This window comes from Heloderma suspectum, chromosome 5 (assembly GCF_057233095.1).
Source record: "Heloderma suspectum isolate Gila_16-S chromosome 5, 16-S_ref, whole genome shotgun sequence".
Lineage (NCBI taxonomy): Eukaryota > Metazoa > Chordata > Lepidosauria > Squamata > Helodermatidae > Heloderma > Heloderma suspectum.
In genome coordinates this window covers 140,628,753-140,652,882 of record NC_139462.1, presented here as the reverse complement: position 1 = coordinate 140,652,882, position 24,130 = coordinate 140,628,753, and the positions used below count along the sequence as shown (strand labels likewise).

Below are 24,130 nucleotides of genomic sequence, written 5' to 3'. Positions count from 1 at the left end.
CTTCCTATGCGTTGTCCCCATTCCTCCCTGGCTAGACAGCCAAAATTGACAAGCTGTGAATGCAGGGCGGCTGGAGCATGGGAGGGGAGGATTCCCTCTGTGCTCCGTCTGCCCTGCATTAGATAGTCGCTCACCTCCAAGTTGAGAGGCAGCCAATTCTCTGCATAGGATTGCGCCCTTACTTACCCTACTCCTGATAACAGGACTGCTGCATTTTACATTCTCTGAAACTTCTAGGCACTCCACAAGGCAGCCCTACTCAGCACATTACAATAGCCAGCCATTATAGTGAAACTGCAATCAAGTTCTGTCTACATGCAGAGTGAAGAAAGTGCTGTCTAGTGTGTGGGCATCTTATGTTGAAAATGTAAGCTTCTAGTTCTCAAAGGCATAAAGAAGCTAAAGCATGACTGCACTGAATTTGTTGTAAACGTTTTCCGAAGGCAAACCACCGCAATTCACTTTTTAAAGCTCTGAAAAATACGCTTTACAAAGAATGAGAGGACAGGTTCCAGCCTCAAGAAGCTTACAATTTAGAATAGGGAGACAATGGGGGAAGGGGAATGGATGCTGGGGTAAACAGGGGAGGAATATGCAATTCTTTCCATTATATGTACTTATTTACAGCAGGATATTGGTATGAGTTTAGTGTGTGTGTTTTGTACATTTGACAGTATCATCTTTTGGATTGTTGCATGTGGCAACAATTGCACCTATAGGGAAAGCCCATAGTCAGTGGAGTAGCAGCTAGGGCGCTAGACTTTGAGGAAACCTGGTTTCACATCCCTGCTCAGCTGCAAAACATCTTGGGTCACTACCTAACTTAACACTGTTTTTGTGAGGATAAAAGGGGGATTTATGTTTGCCACCCTGAGCTCCTTCAAAGGAGGATAGGATAAAAATATAATAAGCCAAAAGACAGATAAATAATGGGGGAATGTGTTAGTTGCCCTTAATACTTTCATTCAGCATCAGTTCAAAGGCAGTTACAGCGTGGTGTGAGCTGAACCAACTCTCGTTAACACACACACCAGATGCAGGAACTTGATGAGACAGTATAATCGAGGAAGCTGGATTTCTTTTGGCTGCTGCCTGTATATTTTCTTTATCCATCACTATTTGCTGGGGAGCATGGAAGCATGATAGTATAATGAGGAATGTAGATGTCTGCAAATACCAGTAGCAGCTAGTGCCCATTTGAGCTGGTGGGGCAGAGGGCAGCTAACAGTAGCCAAAACCAGGGATAACAATAGGCAGAGCTAACAGCAGGCAGCGCTCGGGAAGTGGGGTCCTGAGTGTCTGGCAGATGCAGAAAGTAGACTTCAAGAAGCGATCACAAGTGGCTTTTACATAGGGAATGGGAGAAAGTGTGAGTAGGCTCTGGCAAGTGAGAGGGAGGCAGGAGAGGGAGGTCGCTGCCCTTTCAGCCCAAAAGGACAAGTAGTTCTTAGCAAATACTTTCACGGTTTCTACTCCAAATTGACTATTTTATACAGATTAATTTAATAAGGCTATACTGACTATTACTCAAAACATTTAACATACTGCTGCAGCCTCGTTCTCTGCATGCTTACTTGGAAGTAAGTCCCATTGTGTGCAGCGGTGCTTAGTTCCAGGTCATTGTGCCTAGGATTGTACTTTAAATATGTTTGACTTTGTACTATTCCCTGGACTGGTTCGCACAATCAAGCAAACCACCGTATCTTAAATAACCCATGGTGGCTTGTTTTCATCCCTGGTGAGTGCTGGGCACCACTTCCCTAATTACCTGCCCAGGCGCAGCTCATGCACCTGGTCATGCACACCCAGACAGCATGGATTGTTTGAGGGGGAACAACCCTCAAATAAGCTTCAACATCCTGTTGGTTGTTTGAGGGTTGTTTTCCCTCTCAAACAAGCCAGGCTACCTGGGTTTGGACTACATGCCAAGCCGAACCTGGGAGGGTAATTAGAAAAATGGCACCCAGCACATACAGATAATTAAAACCAGCCATTGATTAAAATAAATGGTGGCTTGTTTTGATTGTGTGAATCAGGTCCTTTGTGCAGTAGTTTTGTACAGTAAAACAGTAAAAACACTTTTGGCCTCTTGTTTCTTAGGTCTTTGGTGAGTATGACAGGCAGTGTTGAAAAAGGCCTGTCATCCGCTGACAACTTAAAAAGATTTATTCAAATAATAATTCCACTGCTGCTTGATTGTTGGATTGAAGCATCTCCTGTGCAGCTTGCGGCTCCCATTCTTGGAAATCTTCTGGAACCTGGATCTCAGCAGCTTATGGAGCAAGTACTTTGTATTATATACCTGTTGTGGAAGCTTGCAAATCAAAATGAAGATCCACATGAAATGGTAAGATGAAGTTGTTCAAATAGTTCACCTCTATTTTTTTCTAATCAAGACAGGAAAGAATGCATGAACAGTGTTATCCAATGGCTTTAACAGACCTTTAGAATTTTCTGCTTATAGGGTAAATGAGCTTCACGTAGTCAGACCATCGTTTGTTCAGAAGGTATATGCACCCAACCTCTCCTTTATTTATGGGACTACAGAATGAGATGGATCAATTTTCCATCTTTCAGAAGCAGAAAAAGCATATTAATTGATAAATGCTGTCTCATTTGTGTTGTTGAATGTTGCATCTAAATATTTCAGTTGTAAGAATTGTTCATATTCCTGAAATTTTCTATGTTGCTTTCACATAAAGCTACACATTTTTGCCAGTGACCTGCTGGCATGCTGCAGCTCATCATGGGTGATGAGCTGGCAGGTGCCAGGTTACATATCTAACCCCCGCTTGGTTGTTGTGTCGTGTGAACCCGGTGAGCATGGGGTTGTTTAACCCTCACATAACCCACGTTCACTGGGTTCACACGACACGACAGTTCCTGAGTGAGTATTGCATACTTGAAATGGCAGTCGCAGGGGGCTGTTGTGTCATGCAAACAGCCTCAATATATTTAAAAATAGCTTCCTAGTCTGAGGGTGTGATGAAAGTGCTTCTTTACTGGACAATTCCACCTATGGAGTTTCATATTTTTCTATCAAATCCTTATATTTCAAGCCCTAAGGAACTCTCTGCCACTGTAACTCAGAGTCCCACACAGAATCATAGAATAGTAGGGTTGGAAGGGGCCTATAAGACCATTGAGTCCAACTCCCAGATTCATCTTAAATGCTTTCAGTGTGGGAGAGCCCACTACCTCCCTAGGTAATTGGTTCTATTGTCGTATAGCTCCAGCAGTCAGGAATTTTTTCCTGATGTTCAGCCGGAATCTGGCTTCCTGTAATGTGAGCCCATTATTCCATGTCCTGTACTCTGGGATGATTGAGAAGAGATCCTGGCCTTCCTCTCTGTGACAGCCTTTCAAGTACTTGAAGAGTGCTATCCTATCTCCCCTCGGTCTTCTCAAGGCTAAACATGCCCAGTTCTTTCAGTCTGTCCTCATAAGGTTTTGTTTCCAGTCCCCTGATCAAGTTCGTTGCCCTCCTCTGAACCTTTTCTGGTTTGTCTGCATCCTTCTTAAAGTGTGGTGCCCAGAACTGGACACAGTACTCCAGATGAGGCCTAACCAGTGCTGAATAGAGGGGAACTACTTTCCAGGATTTGGAAGCTATACTTCTATTCATGCAGCCCAAAACAGCATTTGCCTTTTTTGCAGCCACATCACATTGTTTGCTCATATTCAGCTTGTGATCTACATCCTTCTCGCTTATAGTATTGTTGAGCCAAGTATCCCCCATCTTGTAACTATGCATTTGGTTTCTTTTTCCTAAGTGCAGAACTTGGCATTTATCCCTATTACATTTCATTCTGTTTTCTGCCCAGTGCTCCAGCCTATCAAGATCATTTTGAATTTTGGTTCTGTCTTCCAGGGTATTAACTATCCCACCCAGTTTTGTGTCACCTAATGTTGAAGACCTTTAGGCCCAAGACTGAGCCCTGTGGTACCCCGCTCGTTACCTCTCCCCAGTTTGAGAAGATCCCATTGATAAGCACTCTCTGAGTCCATTTCTGCTGACCCTTTTCTGCTGCCACCATTTATCTTAGAATACTTCAGATTTCCTAGTAGCTTGGTATAAGAAGCATGAGAAGGGAACCAACACCAGAGACAATAGAAATTTTAAAACAATTGGTTTGTTAAAGAGATACTTCTACATAAGGAAATATTTTGGGGTTTTCAAAAGACTGCTTACTGACAATTCTTGAGTACTCAAGGGACACTTTTGCTGAAACAAGACACTTAAATATTTTTTAACCTCAGGCCAAATTCCCTAAACCTCCACCCCTGCCAAAGCCACCCACAACCAGGTCCAGCTCTTCAGTACAGTTTTCCTCTAATGTCAAAGCTCCTCCGGTTGTACCACTGGCTGCTTGTACAGTTTATCTGGTTTTTAATGCTGGTTAGTGTAACCTTCTTCTGGTAATCTTCTCAGATTTATCCTAGGCCTTCTATCCACACACTAGCCATCTCCTCTGACCACCAACTGTCGGTTTCTCTGACTTTCAACTGTCATTTCCCCGCTGTTCTTTTCCACCCAGCTAGAATCCCTATCCAATCAATATTGGTTTTTCCCGATTCAGAACCCAACCAAAAATATTCCAAGCATTAGTATCTTTTTCCTGCTGTGGAACTGTCACCAAGCAACTAGTACACAGACCTTTGATAGTAACAAAGCAAGGCCTCAGGCCTACTCAGATCCCTTATAGCCTCTCAGAGGCCACGTGAACTAAACATTACAGAACAACAACAGTTATATACATGGCATTTCCTCTCAGAGGGCTATGGGAAAATATGGCTAGGTTTTCTTGAACAAAATGAGTTCCTGACAAACAGCTTTTTCTTGGAACTCCTGGGCTTAGATCAGAAACTTGATGGGCTGCAGCTGAGATACCTAAAGCTATAAGTGCTTGGGTCTGTGAAACCCTTGAGATAGAGAATAGGCATGTGCGCCATTGGCTTCTGCAGTTAGCAGGCAGCATAAAGCCTCTGGATTAGTTAGTATGGCATTCTGCTTTTGTCTGGTCAATCAAGCAGTATCTTCTGCTTTCCACTGTGGCCCCAGTAACGAATATCAGGGATCCTGGATTGGATTTGGGTATGACTGCTTATGTCCCTTATCTGATCTAAATGTAGTGTGTGTGAGTGAGAGAATATATTTGTACCCTACAACATATTTGTAGAAAATATCTTTGTGACTCCCCCCCCCCCCCCCGCTATTGTTAGTGCTAAAAAGTGCCATTTTCTTGAAGCTAAATAATGGGAATGTTGAGCATTTATATCACTTCCATTATAGCTGCACACATACGCCTTTTAAATAACGTTTATGAAAATTCTTCCATTATGAACATTCTGCCTTTCATAAAGCTACTAGTAAGAATTGCTTAGAGAAAATTACTACCTTCACTGATTTGTCTCTTGATGTGTGATGTTTTTCCGATAGGAAGCGTGGCTTCGAGCAAATTACCTGATTGATTTCAAGCACCATTTCATGTGTCATTTTCCTTACTCTTTCCAAGAAACAATCAAGCACAGAAAGAAAGATTCCTTGAAAAGGTATGAATGAGATTTTTAAAAGGCAAGAAGAGTCAGAGTAGAGTAGTTCTCTGTTCAAGTAATTAGTAGATTATGATCCAGGTTCCTAAGTTTCCATAATAATAGCAGTCACAGAAAATATAGAGAGACCCAGTAATTGGCTAGTCAGAATGCATTTTTCATTGTGAGAAATAGGAGACAAATGAACCTGGCAAGCATGCTTTAGCCTGTATACTTCAGTTTTTCCGTTGCTTGGTTATTCAGAAAAGCAGTGGCTTGAACCATTGGGATGGAAGACTGACATATGCAACCAGCAGTTTCTCCAGTAGTGTAACTTTGTACTAGCCTCATTTGAATGTAATTTTAAATCATGGATTAACATTATGGGAACAAGTCACAGCAAGACTTGCGCTCATGTGTTTTCATTCCCCCCACACACACACACACACTGGCATGCCATGAGAAGAAGTTTGGAAGCTTTCACTTCTGTTTTAGATTAAATCCAACTTGCCGTGGTGTGTGTGCAGTCCTGGGCAAACTGTGGTTAATTTTAACATTGATTTGTTGAAACAAGCCAACTTCAAATAGCAGTTTATGAAAACGGCTTGTTTCAAATAACCATAATTAATATTAACCATGATTTAGGGTTTGGATGACATGCTAAACTGCAGTTAATCTAAAATGCAGCCTCCACCAACCTTGTGCCCTCCAGATGTTTTGGACTGCAACTCCCATCATCACTAACCATTGCTCATATTGGCTGGTGGTAATGGAAGTTGTAGTCCAGAGCATCTGGAGGGGGCAAGGTTGGGGAAGGCTGCTAAAATGGATGCCTCTTTGTGGCTTGTTCTTATATCACTTAACCATGATTTAGCATTGCATCTGAATGCAGCCACTGTCACATAGCCCTGTACTCTTTTTTTCAGTGTTGAACAGGAGGCATGATCATGAAAGTGTGGGCTGGTGGAGTTATACAGTTTAGGGCTGAACATACTTTATATTAATGCCTCTGGAACCTTATAAATGGAGTGAAAGCAACCATCCTCCTTGTTTGTCCACAGAACCTGATACTCAGAGAGATACTGCCTCTGAACATAGACATTTCATTTAGTTACCAAGGAAGATAGCAGTTGATCTCTGTCAATTTTCCAAATCATTTTAAAAAGCTGTCTAAAGTAGTGGCCATCACCACTACCTTACTGTTAAAACTTGCTAAGGCCCCTCTCACCAGGTGTTGCTCATGCATGTTCAAACCTCTTTCTGGCAATTTAAGGATTAGGAACAGATGTCTGTGTTTGTGTGAAGCTGAAATCCTCAAAATATTAAACATATACCCCTCACCCCCACACAGACCCGCTCCAGTGTAATTACAGAGTATACATAATGAATAAAACAGTTCTGAAACTCAAGTGGTATTTTTAACTTACTACAGCTACTTCAAATATCATGCCTCTGTTTTTACTGATCATTGATGAGCATGTGTTGTGATTGCAGTGGGGTCTGTTGAGTCTTCAGTACTTCAGAGCATATGCTCTCTTACTTGAAATCTCCAAATATAGTGTTATGGGCCTCATGAAGGATTCCTGTACAGTACTGGAAGACTTTTTCACTGTCGAGTAAAGCGGAAGTGTTAACGTGTTGTCAGTTTTCACAAAATACTTCTCTTCTGTGTCTTTCATTTAGCAACAAGTACTGTATGGCATCGGCAAACAATATTGATCATCTCTTGTTGAATTTAACCTTATGTGAAATCATGGTCTCACTAGCAAGTGCTTCAACACTGCAGATGGATTCCCATTGGCTAGATATGATTAGGAAGTTTGTAATAGAGACCCTTCAGGATGGTTGTAAGTTAAACAGTAAGCAGTTGAACAAATTGCTCAGAGTGGCTTGGAGGCTTTTACAGATACAAATAAGCAAAGGTAAGATCTACTGAATACACCCTTTGTGTATGTGCATCCTATATGTTGCATTTTGCTAGGCTGTTTGATTTAGTCCTCTTTATGGGAAAATCCAGAAGTGGTCTAGAGCAGCTTAGTGAATTGACCTTGATTTGGTACAGGCATAACATTGCTTCATCTCCTAGGCATAGGAGATGTCATCTGGGCATTCTCTCCCCTTTCCATTTCAGAACTTAACTAGGGTGTCAAACCACAACTTGCAGTCATGCTTAGAAACAGGTTTGCAAAAAACAAACAGCTGCATACATAATGCTAACCATGATTGGCTCTAAAACTGAAAGCAGGGGAGTAGTGTGCAGGGTTCTTCCATTCTCCTAACCATGGTTATGAATCGGGCAGTGTTACATCTCCACTGACACTATGCGTGCGCGAGTGCATGCACAGATGCATGAATTATTTTTTACATGCATAGATTCTCCATTCGATTATGCTACTTATATAAGAGATAGTAGATCATGGAAATACTTAGATTTTTCCCATGATGTTCAAAAGGGGAAAGCTACAAGCAATGAATCTTGTCAAGATGAATAGTAAGAATTTTCTTGAACAGGTGTTAAAATACTGTTGCAGCTCTTTCAGTGGAATGCACCGTATTGGATAGTTTTTAATTTGTCAGCAATACAGTGCACTCCAAGTCCCTATACATGTCAAAAGGTGGACTGATTGAAAATTAAATTTGCCAACATTGGCAGCTAAGAGAGGGGAGAGAATATAGAATGATTGCTGGCAGCCTGTGGAACTTGAATGGCAGGGATATTTTTGGTGGTGTGGGGTTGACATTTGGCTTGTAGGAAGACATGTAGCAAAAGGGCTTAACTCCTCCCTTCAACATTAGAAGCAATGAGTGAAAGATAATGGGTTGAATCCAGGCTGAATCACATACTTAGAGCAGGTCCATTGAAATCAGTGCAACAAGTTAGTCATGACTAACCCTATGATGGGGTGCCTGAGCATCTGCTGGGAAGGGAGTCCCTGATTTAGGCTCTCTAATAAACTCTTTCTCTCCCAATATCCTAAGCGAGGGGTGGTTGAGAAGTTAACACAATGCATTTATCTTCCAGGCAACAATGTAACTTACATGCAGTTTTGTAAATAGCTGAATTTTCATAAATATTTTGGTTAATGTCACTGTAGATTTCTACTTAGAAAAAACAGAGCTTAAGGAGGCAATCCTACCAGGATAGGCGGCCGCCTCTGAACTCGGAGGTGATAATCTCCTCCACACTTCAGCCGCCCCGCATTTGCGGCTAGACAGCTGATTTCGGCTGTCTAGCTGCGGGAAGGCGGAGAGGGGGAAGTGGCTGCTGGACGACAAGTTGGATGCGTCGTACTGGCATTTCTGCCTTTCCCACCCAGGAACGCCCCGTTTTCGCCACTCCACACTCCTCTGCCGGGTGCGGGGCCATTCCGCACTGACTCTGAGGCAGTGCAGAGGGGGGGGGTTCGGTTCCCAGAAACTGACATATCCTATGGCCGTCTAGCTGCTGACTAGCAGCCATAGGATTGCTCCCTAACAGTGTTTTTCCATATCTCCAAAACATCTTAATACTTCATATGCATTGAGATGTCAGGACAAACTACACTGAAGATATGCCAGCATCAGTATCTTGTACATGCGTGCACACACACAGAAGTGACATCTGATGCTGCATTAGCCTTGTATAGTCTCATTGTGATCCATTCTAGACGTGGTGCAATTTGGTGCAAAAAATGTCTCAGAGGAGATAAAAACTAACATTTGATTATTTTCCCCCCCTTAGTTGCAACAGAGACTTTAATGAAAGCAGTATACACACTTTACCAGCAAAAAAGCCTTCCTTTTCCTGTACGCACATTGCTTTTGAAATTTTTTAGCAGTGTCTATCAAAAGGAAGAGTTGAACCCTCATACAAACAGGTAACTATATCTTCATTTCAATTTTTTGTTGAATGTGGTTTTTTCTTGAGACTTAGATGAAGCTTTTGAGAAAACAACTTGGAACTAACCGTGAATTGAATTTTAGGTCTGTGCCTGGCACTTTGACATATAAGTATACTGATAGATGTAATTTGGGTTTGCTGGAAAAGGAGGCATTTGATTAAAATTATTGAGCACCTTATATTTGTTTTGAACTAGACCAAAATGTGGAAAGACAGAATAATATACTCTAGAAGTAGGGAAAGTAAATAGATGGGACTACTCTGTTCTTGAAGGCAGGGCATTTCTTGCCCAAGAAGAAACTGCAGATGATCACTGATATTGCACTGAAATTGGTGAACTAATGAGAAGCGAACACTTATTCACCTCCTGGCTATTAGACATTCCTCTGTCCTTCGCTGAACCAAGAATTTCTGTTCTTCCTCTAAGTAGCAGACATGTTGACTACACCCTGTAGGATTTCATGCTTCCTCTGCTTTTCACTATAGATTGTATTTTGGTTGATTTAAGCTTCCTCCAGTAGCCCAGATCACAGCAACCAAACCACTGCTAAAGCAAAGAAGGAAAAGCTAGAGGACCTCTGCTGCAAATGAGCAGCTACTGCAGAGAGAGAATGGTGGAGAGCTGTACTTGAGATGTTTGGGAGCTGCCAGTGGCCCTTGGGCCTAGCAATTAAGAACACTGCTTTAAATTATATTTTTGTCACATAAAGTGGTAGATCTCCTCATGGCAGATGCCAGCTGGCAGCATCCGTGCCCCCCTCCCCACTGAAGGTTCATAGAACAATGCTGCATCATAGCACCATTCCAGAGGAAGGAGGAATGACAACCACTGAGAAGATGGTTGCCACAGCAAAAATAGAATATAAAGTTAAGGTGGAGGGTAAGAAGGGAAACCTGCAATGATATGCACCCCTTGGAAACCTTTCAACCCCTCCCCTCAGTTGAGGAAATCCCCATCACATTTGCCACATGAAAATGCCCTGGAAGTTCACCACTTCTCCTTTTCCCCTCTCTTGTGTGCTCTAGAAGCAGAAGTAAGGTATTATCTCGTTGGCTGGCTGGTTTACCTCAACAGCTTGTTCTTCTTGGCTTGAAAAATCCTGAGCTTTCAGACCAGCTGATTGGTATTATTTATTCTGCTGCATCTCGGGCAGACAAAGGAATCCTACAGAGTCTACAGGCTGCTGCTCCTCGGATTTATGGTAACTTCTTTGTGAACTTTCTAGAGGGGTAGCTGTTTTAGGCTGTTGTGGCAAACACAACAGTGTTTTGTGTCACCTTAAAAGGCTAACAGATTTATTACAGCATTAGATTTTGTGGTTTATAGTAAAAATAGGTGGTAAATACTTTTTTATATATCTGAGAAAGCCGAGATACTGATTTTTAGATTATTGTTTCAGATTCTAGTGAGCCATCCATCATAGGAGCTGAGGAGTTCTTTGGAATCGAAAAATGCCTGTGCCAAATTAGATTTGTAGCAGAGATCTGTAGAAAAAGCTATCCAGATGTGGCTTTAGTTACATTTTATTTAATGTAATCAAAATTTCCTGATTTTTCACTTTTGTGAATTGGAATCTTGTAGCAATCTCTAAATTGCAGCAAGAAAAAATATCTGGAGAGTGATAACAAGAATTTGGGAGGATTTATTCTGGGTGACGGATTAGGTGGCTGCAGAGGAAGAAGCTAGGGCTTTCATATGTTTCCCCATTTGAAGATGTTGGATCTGAGCTATGTATAGACTTATTTGGGATAGTCTGTAATAACATTTGGAATCTGATTCCTACACTTTAGTTAAGAATGCAGTCTGTTACACTCTTGACATGCTCTGTGTCTTTATATTTGTTAGATAATATGTGTTCTTCTGTGTGGTCTCTCTGTAGTCCCATATATAGGTTCTGTGCCTGAGCAGAGCAACATTTTGTACAACTAGGCCAAAGAGTTTTGATGGGAAGCCCACCCCAGCCCTCGATACACATGCTTAAAGATGCATGGCACCTACCTTCCTGCTCAGTGCCTTTTTGACTGCCATTACTATAGCTTAAGGAGGAACTCTTGCTTTTTCCTCAGAACATGAGCTAGGCCCTTTCTTCCTCCTTTTTTTCTCTACGAAAGTGTTCTGCTTGTGGTAGCAAATGCCCCCCCGCCCCCCATGACAGGGAGAACCACTGTTTCCTTTGTCTTGATGAGGAACATATAGTGGATACGTGTCCCTATTGCCAGGCAGATGCACTGAAACAGCTTATATTCGCTACAAGCAGCTCTGTGAGAGCAGGCCCTCTTGATGATGGAAGCTGAGGCCAAAGTATCTAGGGCCTCACAGACTTTGCAATTTTGCTCTGTCTTGGTTCTGTCCAAGTAATTGTTGACAGCAGAGATAGTTTCATTGGATTAAGAGGTTGCTGGCACAGTAGCGGTCTTCTCTGGCCTGGCTATGACACCAGCCTCTATGCAAACAGATTCTGCTCAACATTGAGCATGGATGTTATCACCTCAGTACCAACAGGTTTGGGACCGATGTCTGTTTTGGGCTTTCTCTGCAAGTGTCTCTCTCAGTGCCAGGCAAGGATTTTGAGCTGACCCATTAGCCACAGCAATCCAAGGCTAGATGTTGGGGCCCAGACTTCTCTTTTATCTACAGAGGACACCATGGCTTATGCCAAGCAGTTACTCCATATTTCCAGGCCTCTTGGTCTGGAAATCAAATAGTTCTGCCACCTGTGATGGCATGCAGATGTGGTGAATCGCCAGTCATGTATGTTCAGGAAGACAGAATTCCCCAATTGCCTAGATGTAAGGGGCATGGAAGAAGGCTTGTCTCATGACACCCTAGTGACTTTGGGGCAAGGTGGATAACACAGGGGTGGTGATGGGTGCAGCCTGTTCTGTGGTATCTCATTCAAATGTTGATCCCTGGTGCCTATACTCACCACAGGTGTGTCTCATCATGGATGGGGGACCAGCTGTTTCAGGATTCACAATCAATGCTGCCATGGTCATGGGTGGAGTTGCACTTTTGCCCCTCAAAGTCTTCTGAGATTTCCCTTTGGAGTTGGGGCATTCAGGTGGTTACTGGAAGCATGGCCACCATATTTTAAATAAATAAAGTGGTAGATGATTGACTGGTATGCACCAGTCTCTTGGGACTGGTGCACACCCCGTGGCATCACTTTCAGGGGGTTCATCTTTCTGGTATCAACTATGGGAACCACCTCAGCCCCACTATATGTTGCTCCCATGGGTACACCTTCATGTGCAGTTTGTCTATTTTGCACCTACAGGGTATCACGGATGGACGTTTTCGACACTGTCAAAGTGGTGGAGGTTCTTCAGCGGGGGTGGGGTGGGGAGACAGGAGATCACTGAGGGGCACTTTCTTCTTCAGGTGGGACAAACACTTTATGTTCTTTTTTTATTTGTCACAATTGCCCGGTAACCCAGGTTCTCTGGGTGGTGTACAATACGTTAAAGATGCAAACAATGAATAAATGCAAACAATAAATAAAACAGCACGTAATAAAGCTAAGAAAAACAAACAGGAAGGCACATAAAACCAAAGTAAAGCCATTAGCAAAATAAAAGTGCTAAGATCTAAAATGGGGGTGTTGAACTTCTTTCAGTCCAAAGCCTGAATTCCATTTTGGAGAAGTTCTTGGGCTGCATTCCAGTGGTGGAAGAGGCTGAAGGCAAAAGGGGTGGACCTCAAATACCAGCATATCCTAGCTTAAAGCTCTTACTGCCAGTAACTAAGTCTTAGGAGTGGTGTTTCAACCTTTAGAATGGGCAAAAAAACTGCACATAAGCCAGAAAACCACCAAATGATTGATTGGTGGTTAGAGGAAAGGGGGTGGTCCAGGGGAAGTTGCCATCTGGGTAACCCTGGCTGGGCTAGGCTGGATTTGGGCCCTGTGTGTGAGGTTCTGCACCTCTCATCTAAAAACACTCAAACTGTTCTTCACCTGGTGCTCCAAAGACCATAATTTTTTTTATTTTTTTTTAGCTTTCTAAATTTTTAGCTTTGTTTTAAATCTGTATTTTAAACTCCTGCACTGCTGCTAGGTTTTATTGTGGTTGTATTGTTATATTGTGGTTTTAATGTTCTGTATATTTTAAATTGTTTTATTGTGTGCTGTTTGGTTTTAATTTTTGTGAACCGCCCAGAGAGCTTCGGCTATTGGGCGGTATAGAAAATAAATAAATAAAATAAAATAATTTAGGTGCCAGGGAAGTATCTCTGGGGAGAGCATTCCACAGATGCTATCACTGAAAAGGCCCTCTCTCTTGTAGCTGCCCACCTCGCATCATTTGGTGGGATGATGACCTTAGGGTCCTGGTGTGGGAGATGTTCCTTCAGGTATTCTCCCCAATCCTGTTATTTGCAAGGAAAGCAACGAGGATAAAGCAAGATGGGACAGACTATATTTTTTAATTTATTTATTGGATTTGTACACTGCCCTACTGGCAAATGCCCTGGGAGTGGATTAATAAAAATAAAATACATAAAATAAAATGTCATAAAATACAACAACAACAACAACAACAAAATAACCAAACCAAAAACACAACAATAAAAGTATCAAAAGAGTACAGTATTAAACATTCAAATATTGTTAAATGTTAAGGAGCCAGCATCAAAGCAACAGAATTAAAAACTAAATGCCTGCTTCAAGAGGAAGGTCTTGACTTGATGTCTAAATGTATACAATGAAGATGCCAGGTGGATCTCCCTGAGAAGGGTATTCCACAGATGGTGGGACATGACAGAGAAGGTTCTTTCTCTGGTAGCCACCCATCACAATATTGTGGGCAGCATTAGCACCAACCCTGGGGTATTCTCATGACCCCATTGTGGTTGGTTAGTCATGGATTGTGACCCTGCTTTTATCCTCCTACAAAGCTTACTACTGTCTGCTGGAAGCATTAGACCTCTTTTGGGACTGTGGACAGATTCTCCACCATGATGTCCTGAACTTGAGACAGATAGTGTGGCAGATCTGTCCCTGACCCATCTTTTTGATTGGAGAGACGGTCCTGTAAGTAGTACATAAGTTGTCTACACAGGCCTCTAAACATGGCCAAGTGTTCTCATTTCCTCAGATTTATGGTGCAGCATGGAGTTGATGCTTGTTCATGCTCAATAGCTGGCATATGATGTTTTCTGCTATTGTGCAAATCCAGAGGACTAGCTTTCTCCTCCCTTAAGGTCTATTTGGCATCTGACCTTGACTTTCATTGTCCTTTTGATAACTTCACTGCACCTGTTGGTGAAACAGTAAGAAAGGCCTCTTGAGTGAGAACTACTGTTATTCAGCTGATGGCAAGACCCATTGAGCTAGTGGCTATATTGGATATATACTTGCTTGCGTTCAAGGTTGCTGTTGCTCTGGTTATTGCCTCTGCAAGGCAGACGAGTGAACCTTGTGTTCACTCAGGATTGCTGTACTTAATTCTTCACAGGGATGTGGTAGTATTTAAGCTGGACGTGTCTTTTTGCCTGCCTCTCCCTGTCTTAGGCAGAAAGGAAAAGCTCAGGCCTGCCTCAGCTGGACTTTCCCTCCCCCCACCCCACAGGGCTATCCACCTCCAACTTCCCTGCAGGAGAGATTCCAGGAGAGAGCAAGGTAGATAAGGATAACACCAGACTCCTGCTCCTGTGCCAGCTGGACTCTCCCTACTCTCAGTGCCATCTCCCATCAACTGCACTATGGGAATGATTCTGAGGATTTTTTTTATTTGTTAGCATTGATTGCTCTGATTTTATTATTTTCTGTTACTTGTAAGCTGCCTTGGTAGGATTTGTATCCTGAAATGTGGCATATAGTGGGAGGTAGGAGCCAACGTGGTGTAGTGGTGAGAGTGCTGGACTGGGAGCCGGGAGATCCGGGTTCTAGTTCCCACTTGGCCATGGAAGCTCACTGGGTGACTTTGGGCTAGTCACAGCCTCTCAGCCCAACCTACCTCACAGGGTTGTTGTGAGGATAAAATGGAGAGGAGGAGGTTTATGTAAGCTGCCTTGGTTCCTTGCAGGAGGAAAGAAGGCAGAATATAAATGCAATAAACAAACAAATAAATATAATTGTAATAATAAGATGATAATCAACTTTCCACTTCAACCACAACACTGTCCTGCCTGTGTTTTTTATCCTAACCCCTCATTGAGGTTAGAATGGTGTTTGCACACATTGGACAAACAGCTCGCTCTAGCCTTCTATATTGACAGGACATCTGCATTCCCACAAGATCATTTTTTCTTCCGTTATGAAGGCCTTGGGAAGGGGCTACCAGTGGGAAGAGGCTTTTCCCACTAGCATTACTCGACTCAGGCTCTGCTGTGAACTGGCTCAGCTCCTGGTACCACCAGAGGGCCACACACAATCAGCTGCCACATCCTCCATGCTATTTCTGAGAGGTATCTGTGCCTGAACTGTGCTGAGGCACTACTTGGTTGCAGCCATCCATCTTGATCAGAAGTTATGCATTGCATGTTAAGGCTGGGGCAGATGCCTCTTTGGATGTCCTTTTCTGAGCTCTGCTATTGACTGGAACCACCTGCCTCACCTCAGGTAAGTCAGCTTGCTAGTTTCCTATATATGGGACTGCACAGAGACAGAAGAAAACAACTCAGGTCGATTAGCTGTAACTGGGTTTTCGGGCAGTCATTCGTGTAGTCACGCAGCCCATCCTCCTTCCCTGCTCCCTCTCTCTCTTGCTTTCTTTGTATAACTGTTGCAGTGGTTCCTTAGGAACTGACTGGAAAGATGGGTCCCGTGCCTGTTTGGTGGTTTCCCACCAAAATTCACCTAGAAAGTTCTGAATGTTCTGTGCAAGCACAGAATCCCTATGCGTGAATGCACAGATGGCCGCTTGAAGAACTACAAGTTATAGATAAGCTACCTGCTTGTCTTTCACAATACTTCAGCGAAGAATGTAAAAATTAGTGCCAGGTTAAATATTTGATTCCTTGTGCTGTATTATAGCGTAATCGCATTGTGATGTCTTCAGATGACTTCCATTTGTTGATTTTTTTTAGATCCACTAGATGGTGCTGTGGCTCTTCTGCCAGCAGAATCGCAGCAGCGTTTAATCCAGCTTGTTTACTTTTTGCCTCATTTATCAAGCAATCTTCTTTCTTCTCTCAGTCACTGCTGTATTATGGGGAAACTGTCTGTAAAGTTATCTACCATGCTTATTGGGATACTGCGTATGAGGTAAGCAACCTAGCCAGTTTTGTTTTTTTCTAAGCCAATTGGACTAATGAAGTGATCTTAAATTAGGCGGTATGTCTTAAAGAGACAGGTTTTACTATTTTGCATCTTTTAAAAACATAATTGGGCAACGCAGTTCGAAAGACAGGTACACAAGAAGATAATCTGCAGTAAGGGAGGGGGTGGAGACTGCACAAATGCAAAGGAAGAATTCAGGGTGGGAAAATAGGGGAACCGCTGAGGATGGGAAGGTGGAATGGTGTAGTGAAAGATCAGGAAGGTAGATGAAATGGGGAAGGTCAGGGATGTGTAGGAAGGAAAATAGTAGTTGGCGGGGCATGCCTGCCCCATGAAGTAAAGTGGGAAAAATGGGGATGGGGACTGATAGGGAAGGCATAGATAGCTCTAAAGCAGATGAGAAGTTGGGATTAGTGGGGGTAATGTAGCGCATAAGTTGGCACCATTGTGGAGCTGCTGCTGCTACTACTATTATATGCCCATAACAAAATGGAAGGGTTTAAAGAAAATGTGTTGCAACAGCAGTGACTGTGACTAAATGCTCATGCCGTTCTTCTTAAAAGTTCTGCAGACATAATCACAGGAGCTTTCTTTCCCATGAAAATTTGGGAGGTTGGCAGTTTTTCCATGGTTTGAGGCTAATTGTTCAGTATATACCAAGTACCATCATCCAGACACCATGTCAAAACATACCACACTGGTTGGCCACAGTAGATTGTAGTGGCTGCATTCATGCTTCCACTGCTCCCTCACCCAAATAGGGCCCTGGGATCAGACACTTGAATTTACTGCACATGTGTATATGTTTGGTAAGGAAGGGAGGGGCCTCAAAATCCCCATGTATATGCAGATTTGTTTTTCAGCTCATGTGTGCATGGAATTCGCCTTTCCCCAGTGAGAGAAAATAGCTTGTGGGCATAAGACAGCAGCTTAACTAGGGATGGGTGAGTAGTTAGTTGGGTTTACATTTTAATGCAAGATTATTCAGTTTGCATCTTCTGGAACCAAATGTAATTTTCATTCAGAAATCCATAAATTTCTGAACTTCCAGTGTGTTCAGCAATATGCACACATCTGAAAAATGTATAAAGAAAAATCCGTACTTTTCTAAAATGTGCACAGCACGCTTTAGTCAATGGGTACAGAAATGCACAAAAATGTGTGTGTGTTTTAAAATGTGCACAAAAATAAGTACAAATTTCTGTGTGGGCAAAAAAAGTTCACCTTGGACCAGAACTGAACAAGCTTGGCAGTGGCAAAACAAGAACCTCTGTGAGATCCAGCTTGACCAGTTTGCCCATCTCTAATCTTAACAAGCTTGGGGTTAGTATGTTTTGAATAAAGAAATGTCATACCAGTCCTAAAGAATTAGGGATCACAAGAAGTATTTTTTATTCGTATCCAGTTCCAAATAAGTGAAGTACATTGTGATATATTCTTTAGTCAAGCACGTTGTGATATATTCAGAGATAAAAACGTCAAGTGAATTGAAACTCATGTGTTGCTCTTTACACAAAAAGAGTAAAATTATGGTCCATCTGTGTAAACCTCAATTTTTGCCATTCCTAGAGAAAGCTCAGACACACTTTTTCAACCTATGAATGTTAACTTTGTCTGTAGATGGCACTGTGTTTCTTCTACGTAAATAGGTTTTGTTTGGATGGGGGTGGGGATACATGTTTATATACATTACACACATTCCAAATCTCATCCTTCAGGTTTCTTCAGTCTTTTCAAGCAATCCTAAAATAGACTCTACATAATAGTATAATTGATTTTTCTGGTGCATAGCTATTTTTTCTGAAAAGGACTCCTTACCTCTTCCTGATACACAAAGTATTAGTTTAGAACTAAATATAAGAGGTGTAAGTATCAAAAGTCCAAACTTGAGGTACTTAGTCGGTGATTTGGTCCATGGAGGGAGCAGTCCTATGGCTGTTAGACAGCAGCTAGACAGCCATAGGATATCTTGTTTTCCAGGAACCAACCTTGGAGCCCGCGCTCCGAGGTCGGTTCCTGGAGAACTGACTTCCCCCCACTTCCACACTGCCTTGAAGGCAGCGCAGAACATCCCTATCCTCCACGCTCGCAAGAGGAGCGTGGAGTGGCCAAAAAGGGGCGTGGCTGGGGCGTTCTGGGGCAGGAAGGGTGGAAATGCCTGTACAACACATCCAACGTGTCGTACAGCAGCCTCCTTCCCCGCTCAGCCCTCCCATGGCTAGACAGCCGCAGTTGGCTGTGTAGCTGAAAATGCAGGGCAGGAGAAGCATGGAGGGAACGATCTCCATGCTTCTCCTGCCCTGCATTGGATAGGCGGTCGCCTCTGAGTTCGTAGGCGGCCGCCTATCTGGATAGGATTGCGCCCTTAGTGAATACAACCAGTTATTAAAGAGATCTGAGCTAACTATTCTAATGCTGAGGGCCAGATTCGTAGTTCCCCCTTATTTCGTGTAATCTCTGTGTGCTACATACACACACCACATACCGTTACACAAACATGGTGGATTCCAGCTCACAACTAATGGACCAATAGTTTACTTAAGCTATTAATATGATCCCTAGTTTGAGTTTAGAAGTGGCAGTTGTTGCAGTGTTTTGAAAGTGATAATCTCATTGCAGAATCCTTTTTGTAGTCTCTTATAAAGCTTCACTGGTGAAAGTATTCGTGCCTCCTTGGATACAATTCACAGTCTTTGGGCAACTTCATCGGAAAATTCTAGAATTCCACTTGTGATCCTTTCTTGCTGCAAGCAGTGCAGATCAGCCAACTCCTACAGCTGTGGTTGAGCATACTGAGGTTGTGTTACATACCAAAATGGTTAGCAAATAGTAGATAGCACGGCCTGCCTTCATTAAATGGAGCGTCTTCAGACGCAATCTGCAGTTCGTTGAGATGAGCCACTGGACTCTTGGCAACACTTTGGGTGCTTCCGGACAGCGTTCTCCAGCACTCCTTGGTCATCGTTTTTCTGCTTTAAACTAGAAATAGTGCAGTTGACTTTCAGCTATTGGGAATGTTGCACTTTTTTCCTGAGTTATATCCTACTGTGTTCCATCCACACTAGTGGGCGTGACAGTGGGTGGGGAAGATCCAATTTACTAGAGCAGCAAAAGTTTAAACATTTCCTTCCCTGCAGTCCTTTTAAAAAAATGACAACTTGCAGCTATAATGCTTGCTTCAGTAATATTACACTCTGCCATGTGTGTTATGTTAAATTCCCTGTGGGGAGAAATGATGGGAAGGGGGGCAAGGAACACAATGTTTTTGATACAAATAGGGAAAACAACACCATCCCCCAGCGGAGCTGCTTACAGACCATGAGAAGGATATCAGAAGTGGGGCGGGGGAGTGTATTAGCCACTTTTGTGCAAATATTCCATGTTTTTAAAAGCTGCAATAGGAGCGGGAGGAGAGAGCAGAGAAGAGTCAGGGGTCTCACTGAGGAGGCTGAACTCCCAAAGAGAGCAGCTCTTCACTCTTGGTTCTTCCTGCTGGTTCCCACTGCTACCTTCTCATCTGCTCTAGGCAGCTGAGAGGAAACACAGCACACAGAGGGAATCTTTGATCTGACAGATTGGGAGCCAAGCACAAAGTGTATTTTTAAAAAGTCTATACACACATAAATATAAAATCTAGAAAGAGCAAGATCCAAAGCTAGATCTACCACCACCATTTTTACAATGTGATACTGGCTTTCAGTCCCTCCCCCTTCCCAGCTATTCAGAGCAGGACAGTGTTACAAATTGATGGAGGAGAATTTGAAAATGCTCCCCCCCCCCCCGGAATGTGTTCCCAGGTGCTCCTTCCCTTAACAGCACCTTGTTCAGAGAAAGCAGCTTCTCACTCTCCTTTCTGCCCCACCCAAAAGCATGTTGCTTCCTCGTTCTTTTAATTCTTTTATTAGCACTCCTGTGTTACTGTGCAATTATTTGATTAATTTTTTAAAAAGCAGGCATGTGCTCTCCCCCCCGCTTGCAACTGCGAGTTCCCATGGACTCTGTTCCCAATGATTCCTCTGCCTTTGCTTTCATTTTTAACACCAGAGAGCCCCATGCAGCCAGCAGTCACTCCTATGTGCTTACTGAGCCATCACATCTCCCTCCTGCCTCCAATGAGGAGAATTCCACCCTCCCTTCTCTTGAGTAGCAAGAGAACCTTTTGCTGCTTTCCAGGCTCCTTTGCTCCATGTAAGGCAGAGAAGGGGGAAGATGTGAAGCGGCCACGCGTAAGGAAACATACAGGCAAGCAGTGGAGACAGAGGTGGGGCGTCTCCAACGCGTCACCTCTGCTTAATATAGCACTCCTCTCACCAGATGCTTCAGCTGCACCTTTTCCCATTTGGGGGTTGCATGCTGAAAATTACACAACCCTTGCATAAGCCATGGTATGTTTTAGGGTTGTTAAACCCTTGAAGAAGCCACACTCACTGGGTTCGCATGGCAAGGCAACCCATGAGCAGAGGTTGGATATGTAACTTGGCTCCCATGGGTGCCACGGCTCATTGTGGGTCAAATAATCAGTGACGAGCTATGGGGTGTCATCTAAACCCAGTCAACGGAAGCTAAGGTGTTCAGGGTTCATTCAAGAATGCATATTTTTATAGCGAATATAAAAGTTCTGTTAGAGGCTGACATATACACCTTTCTTTATGCTCCAAACATGAAGCTGCCTTATATCGAGTCAGACCCTTAGTCCATCTAGCCCAGTATTGGCAACGCTGACTGGCTTTCAGACAGGAATCTTTCCAGCCCTACCTAGGGATGCTGGGGATTGAACCTAGGACCTTCTGCTCTACTATTCAGCCACATCCCTCCCTTATATACTTACCTTATAAGATTATGAAAGATTGGAGATTTGAGAGTATTGTATTTAAATAAACATCTCTTGCCTAATTACATATTGCATGCTTTCCTATTTAGATTTTCATTTTTTAGCATGCAAGAAAGATTAGTAAGCACATGAAAATGGTAGACAATGGTTGAAGCCAAATTGTTTTCTCTTAAAACTGGTGTGTTTGTCTCTCAAATCCCCTCTAATTCCTCATAGATAATAGTTTGGTTTAGCTGCATTTCTGAAATAGTAGATCCATCTGAAAAACCATAAATAAAAAATACTCTAAATATACTAGTCTGTTAGGATAAAAGAACCTTTTCTCATTAACAATATTTGTAGCTTAAAACATTGTCAAACATGTACAAGCTTCAAAAAGGAACCATAGAAGAAATGCAGGAGGTAGTTAAGGCATGGGTAGTCATGTAGGAAAAATACCAAATCTTAAAAATCCAGTATTTTTACTGCTGCCCTCGCCCCGCCCCTCCGTTGCATTTGTGCAGAATACTTTCCTGACCGCTTTTGAGGTCAGTGTCTTCTGTACGTTGCCAAAATCTTTGACTTCAGAACTATTGGAAAAAATACATAATACTTGCATCTTCACATCACACCTACTGGTGTTTGAGAGAGATGACATCTCAACAGTATCACTACTTTTATCACTGATGTAGAAAGTGCTTTCCAAATTTTCCTGTGCTGTAGTCGCTGAAAACAAAGGAGGTTGCTTCTGTTTTATGCGAGAGGTCCATTTCCATATCACGATAGGGGAAATTGTGAGCTTATCCAAAATACAGGACCTCCTGCAAAGGGGAAAATACTACACTGGCCCTTCTTGAGTCTTAGTGATTTTTTAGAATCCCCTTTATCAGTGGGCACAGTTGACTTTGCCATATGTTATTCGACTTCTGTACATTTCTTCTAGAGCTTCTCATTCACAATCTTTGTACTATATGCCAGTTTTGATATTGATTGTTTCTGTAAGTACCAAATGGACAGAAGACTTGGCTAAGGCCTAAATTGCACATGATGGCAACAGTGTTGTGTCTTTAAATGCTGTTCTGCCCTGCATATGAAGGGTCTCTTTGTGTCTTATTCCTCTACACCCCCCCCCCCCCCGCTCATATCATGTCTCTCTGCAGGCCCTCCCCTCAAGTGCTTTTTCCCAGTCAGACTTATTTTTGAAGTTGGAGCATGACTGAGGAGAAAGTGATGTCTGAATTTAGGCTGTTGGGGAAGAGGCTTGGCCCACACACTGCTTTTGCTGCTTAAATTGATGCCTCTGTTTTACGCATGTTTGAGGCAGGTCTACATTTTAAATATACACATGTGCTGCTGTCATATCTAGTTTGGGCCTGAAGTATGATGTAGCATAATAACCTTGTCTCTCACTCCTTAAAAAATATAGATCCTCTTTTGTCGGATGGAAATATCCTGTGCAAGGCAGTTCAGTGACTGACATGGATTATTTCAGCTTCTTGTTTTCAACTCTTACAGGTAATTTGTAAATGTAATAAATTTGTTTTCAGCATAATACTGTTGAATTTCCTTTTGCAGGGCAGGGGGAATGATGCATAATGTAGATTAAAGCTGAGTATTTTACATTACTTGTATACAGTGACTGGATATCTCATAAATGCTAGAATTTAAAAAGCAGTGGTTATAAGTGATAAAGCACATCTGTGATGGCTTTCTACTTCACTCAGCTGCCATTGGATTCCAGTTATCTTCATTTTTTCCACTGGAGAGATTATTATGTTTAGGCAAAGTGCCAGTGGGCCATATTTGAACTATTTGGTTTTCTATTTTAATATCTTTTGATGTTTGTTTTCCATAAGCCTAGCAGATATGCTTCTTTGCTCTGTGCTCCTAATGTACAGCCACACACGCACTTGTAATACTGTAAAGTTTCTGTATTTTTAAAATGATGATCAGTGTCAGAATAACAGAGCAGTGGAATTTAAAAGCTTGGAGGTATTCTGGAGATCCCAAAATGACTGCCTTAAGCATGGATCTCTCCACCAGTCTTGTAAATGAAATAAGACTGGCCAGAACATTAAAACAATTTTAGCAATCCTTACTACCCAGATAGTTTCTGAATGCCCTAGTAAATTATTCCTAATGATCTTGATTTTGGCTCTAGTACCCAGGCTGTTGTTAAAACCTCCCCCCGCCTCTAAATTTTCGAAGGCCTCTTCCATACCCAGAGTCCTATTCTGCCCATGTAATTCCTCTCTGGCCCTTGTATATCAATAGTGTTTGCAGCTTCTGTTGTTTCTTAGCTTCTCCCTTTGCTTCATGCCTCCTTCATACTTATACTGCTTCCTACAGACTTTCATATGCTAATTAAAATAATATAAATATTCCCTCACAGCCATAATAGAATTCCATAGTTCCATAACCTGAAAAAATGCTCTTTTGTTTACATAAAGATTCAAATATGAGTGAAGTGCTAAAAAGCTAGAAGCCCAAAAGCACAAATAACAAAATTAACTTAATTTCATATGTGTTGCAGTGTTTATGGGGTGAACTGCTCTGTCTGCATGTTAAGCACATACTTTGTTCCCCATTGAAATCAGTAGGCCTTACAAGTGCTTAAGCTGAATCAGGCCCATGATGAAATAGTGCCAACATACTTCCCTTCTGATGACTAAAGATTTGTTTTGTTTC

At 42.5% G+C, this 24,130-nt stretch overlaps 1 protein-coding gene across 2 annotated transcripts in view; it reads left to right on the top strand.

The window, feature by feature from the left end:
- Positions 1–24,130, top strand: part of TEX10 (testis expressed 10) — a 50,452-nt gene that overhangs the window by 10,228 nt on the left and 16,094 nt on the right. For both annotated transcript variants that reach the window (XM_084857634.1, XM_084857633.1), the window contains exons 4-10: positions 2,101–2,347; positions 5,441–5,553; positions 7,216–7,454; positions 9,254–9,389; positions 10,439–10,614; positions 16,440–16,617; positions 22,869–22,957. In XM_084857634.1, coding sequence (XP_084713760.1) covers positions 2,101–2,347; positions 5,441–5,553; positions 7,216–7,454; positions 9,254–9,389; positions 10,439–10,614; positions 16,440–16,617; positions 22,869–22,957 — 1,178 coding nt within the window. The remainder of the gene's footprint in view (positions 1–2,100; positions 2,348–5,440; positions 5,554–7,215; positions 7,455–9,253; positions 9,390–10,438; positions 10,615–16,439; positions 16,618–22,868; positions 22,958–24,130) is intronic.